This window comes from Emydura macquarii, unplaced genomic scaffold (genome assembly GCF_026122565.2).
Source record: "Emydura macquarii macquarii isolate MOO-44397 ecotype Brisbane River unplaced genomic scaffold, CSIRO-AGI_Emac_v2 contig_554, whole genome shotgun sequence".
Taxonomy (NCBI): domain Eukaryota; kingdom Metazoa; phylum Chordata; order Testudines; family Chelidae; genus Emydura; species Emydura macquarii.
Window position 1 is genome coordinate 1892495 of NW_027130691.1, and position 4042 is coordinate 1896536.

At 51.6% G+C, this 4042-nt stretch overlaps 1 protein-coding gene across 1 annotated transcript in view; it reads left to right on the plus strand.

The window, feature by feature from the left end:
- TPST2 (tyrosylprotein sulfotransferase 2) overlaps positions 1–3667 on the plus strand; it is a 36040-nt gene extending 32373 nt beyond the window's left edge. The window contains exons 4-7 of the mRNA XM_067539417.1: positions 197–395; positions 1677–1727; positions 2345–2391; positions 3194–3667. Coding sequence (XP_067395518.1) covers positions 197–395; positions 1677–1727; positions 2345–2374 — 280 coding nt within the window. The 3' untranslated portion in view covers positions 2375–2391; positions 3194–3667. The remainder of the gene's footprint in view (positions 1–196; positions 396–1676; positions 1728–2344; positions 2392–3193) is intronic.
- The last annotated feature ends 375 nt before the right edge of the window (positions 3668–4042 follow it).

Consider the following 4042-nt stretch of genomic DNA (forward strand, 5'->3'; position numbering starts at 1 on the left):
CGGGGGCTTTACCAATAGATAACTTTAAAGCCTGTGTTTTATGGGCTTTGCACCCTGAAGACTCTGGAAAATATCTGAGCTACGTGCGACTCTCAGAATTGAGAATGAGAATTGAAATGGCAATAGCCTGTCCGCAGGCTCCTATGTGTGAACGCAGCATACGTGCAAAATGCAAGTGACTAATTTCTCTTTCCAGGATAGAAAGATCAACAGACCAGGTTATTAAGCCTGTCAACATGGAAGCTTTGTCCAAATGGATTGGGCACATTCCAGGGGACGTGTTGCAAGACATGGCCCAGATAGCACCGATGCTCGCTAGGCTTGGCTATGACCCATATGCAAATCCACCCAACTATGGCAACCCAGACCCCTTAGTGATCAACAACACCCACAGGGTGAGTATTGCTACTGTCTGCTTCGAATGCGTAGTGTCACTGTCGGGTGATGGGGTTACGCATGTAACAAGTAGGAATAGTGGGTTTACTGCATGTAATACTGACATACCTGTCCATGGTTGGAGAGGTCACTACATCCTACCAAAAGAGAACCCTTTAAAACCCACTGCCCCTGTTTAAAAGATGATTAAACGACAGACAGGGACATGCAGGAATGTTTTCCTTATTTTCAAAACGGCTCATGTGAAAGACTCAGTGACGTAGGAGAGATGAAATTCCTTTTGATTTGCTCTTGTGTATCCTCTGGGCGGATATTGCATGACCACACCTTAGCCAGCCTAGTTTGGGAAGCCCAGAGTAGGAGTATATTGGGTTTTTTATCAAGTCCGTGTTAAAAGTATGTTCACTGTTAGCACTCGAAAACTCCAGTCTCTCCTCCAGTGGAAGGCGCAGAAGCTAATGCTTCTGCCTTAGCCCACCCACACTCACTCAAGGCCAGAGGAGGCTGGGTGCAGGAAGAATGCAAGCTCATGTCCTGGGCAGATGCTCCTGCTCCAGCTGTGCTAAGGCCAAAGAGACATTCTGCAGAACATTTGCGTGTGCGTCACTGGAAATTACAGTGCCAGAAAGGGGAAGCTGCAGAGTCACAATGAGCCAGTTACTAAAGGGCGTGAATCTTCCCACTCCCTTGTTTCTGTTTTGGCACGGGTCAAACTCTCCCCCCTCAAACTGAGGACTCCAGGCACATAAGGCAACTCCGCTACTAGGAGAACTAGCCCAGGCAGCTGCTCTGGGGCAGTGCTGGTGGTTGCAGTGACGGCCAGAGGCCACAGGCCTGGTTGGGGCCCTGCTATGCCATATGCGACCCACGGGTGGGCACAGGCTTCTAGGAGCTTTGGTGCCATCACTATGCTTGGGGCACTGAAGTACCAGCCCCTCCCCGGGAGCTGGCTTGACTGGATGCTCTGATTGGATGCAGGCCAGAGAGACAGCCTTCAGCAGAACTCAGGAGGACAGCGCTGCAGCCAGTCTGATGCCAGCTGCCATCTCTGCACTGAAATAGTGACAGGAGGAAACCTCGTCCCACAGTGCTAGAGCTCCGAGCCCAGCAGGGCAGAACGAAACACACAGTGCATGGGCCAGGCTCTTCCTCAGGTCTTTGAGGCTTGCTTTGCTTCAGACCTGCTGTGACAGGCCAGGCAGCTAGTGAGGCAGAAGGGCTACTTGAGCATCAGCTAGTCTGCACAAAGTGGAGTCACTCTGGTTTCATTCCTTCCATAGATCATGAAGGGAGATTTTAAAACACCAGCCAATCTGAAAGGGCGTCTGCAGGTGAGAGAGCCCCGTGACTCCTCTGGGTAATACCTTCCTTTTGGAGGGGTCCTTCGCATGTCTGGTCCCCCACAAGAGTGTACACAGGATTGGGCAGCAGCTCTGACCTTGGGTTTCCTGACTCTCTTGCACCTCCTGCTTCAGTCCGTCCAAATCTCTACTGCACAGTTGTTCCTCTCCCGTCATGCTGATTGTGTCACCCTAACCCTGAATCCCTTCACTGGCTTCCTGTCTGGTTGCATGAAATTCTAGCTACTGGTCCTCACTGCCCAAGCCCTGCAAACACTCATGGCCGCCCCACCTTCCTGCTCACTTTGTTTTCTCTCACTCTTGACTTGCTTGCATTGGCGTGTCTCTGCATTCATCCAACAAACACACTCCTGCCGCCTCTCATCCCGCCCTCACACCACCTCCTCCAAGAGCCCTTCCCATCTGCTTCTCCTCCCTGGGGCCCCGACTCCTGAGTTGCTGCTCTGGATCTTCCTACTCCACGTTACAGCATTGCCTCTGTCTCTCTGGACCGAGCTGGAATCAACTCACTGTTGTAAGTGCAGTGAGGGAGTTTGGGTTTTGTATGTGACTTAATACTAATCACTGCTTTTCTGGGGTTATTTTAGGTGACTCAGAATACCTCTGCTTCTCACTGAAAGTTAATGATTTCCAGGTAGGCATGCTTTATTGGGAAATCCTGCAAATCTGTTTGCATTGCTCTGGGCGTGGGGTTTTGCCTGTATACATTTCTAGTGCCTGTTGCTTCGAGCTGCTTGGCTCTAGGTGTGCTCCTGAGGCCTATCAACTCCATGTTCAATTAGTTGGTCCAAGCTGACAGAATAATGCAGTTATCCTGCAGATGGGTTCCAAAATGTGATTTCTTGCATCTCCTTTGAAAACAGGTTTACTTGCGCAAAATGTAAATGAGCCACTTGGTAATGTCACTAGCCTGTATCATTGCTGAGAACATGGAAATGTCTAGATGAACTGAGCAGTAGTTCTGTGTTGCAGGAGAAGCTCTGATAACCCTCTGATGTGCCATTGACATCCATGGAATAATTAGAAAAAAGGCAGCCATACTATTTTTTTAAATTAAAAAGCAAAACAAATGAAACACCCACCCTGTAGTTCTTGCTTTCCCCTCCTCCTCTGAAACAAAGCGTGTGGTCTGTGTTTTTACACAAGTAACCTTTACACTGTATTGTAAACACAATTGAGGGCTTCTATCAACACAGTTAACCTTGTTTGAGGTGTTCTGTGCTGGTGGAACTCATCCTTCTGTCGGCATATGCTGTATCTTCACTGAGGAGATAGCTGTGTAGTGTAGACGTAGCCCCCGTCTTGTTTCCTGGCTGGGAGTTTGTATGGCTCTCACGACCTCATTTGTAATAGCCCTGGTATAAATGAGTAGTCATAGATTTGCTGTATTAAGTATATAGCTCATTTCTCTGACTAAAATATTTTCTCCCCCCCAGGAAGTTGCAAGTGGCTTTTCATTGCCCAGCAGAAAAGGAAGTTTGCCATTGCGAAAGTGGAAATCTGTTATCCAAGCATATTGCTTGCTAATAATATTGCCAAAACGTGACTGCTGTGCATGGAATGTGTTTGCATTTATTTGCAAAGGTCAGACACTTCACACGACACGGACCAGCAGTCCACCTGTTCTGGACGCTTCGTGGTACAGAGAAAAATCTGTGACAATGAGTTTTCGGACTGAATCGTCGGAGTGCTTCGGAAAGAGACTTTCTGTTCCATTACTTGAGAACTTTCTGAAGTGGTATTAAAGGTGTCATGTTCTCTCGCTCACTGGAACTCAGAACGCGGTGCAGTACCGGTGTCGAGCCCGCGGTGCACCAGTCACAGGGGAGCCCCGCCCGCCCGCCGCCTGCCGTTCCTTCCCGCCGTACAGAATCTATGGAAGAGTTAATATATGAGGCCGTTCGGTTCCACGCTTGGCTCCGCCTGGTTTATTTCCGGGGGCGGCGTGCGGGGTGCGCCAGGGACCAGGACGGGGCCCAGGCGGGCTGGGTCCGGCCCACGCCCTGCCCCTCGCCCCCGGGGCGCTCACCAGGGAGTGGGGGGAGCCTCCTGCCCGGCCCCAGGCCTCAGCACCCGCGTGGGCAGCGGTGGGGACCCCTGCACGCGGGGCCCAAGGGCCTCAGGCCTGGGGACTCGGGGGGCCAAGTGGGGGAGCCCTGCTTCTGCTGGCTGGTGGGGGAGGACCGATGAGCGCCCAGCCCGGCAGGGGGCGCTGTGCTCGGCCGGGGCCGGCCTCGCTTCCCTCCGTCAACACTATGGAGGCGTGGCCAGGACGGGCAGCTGGG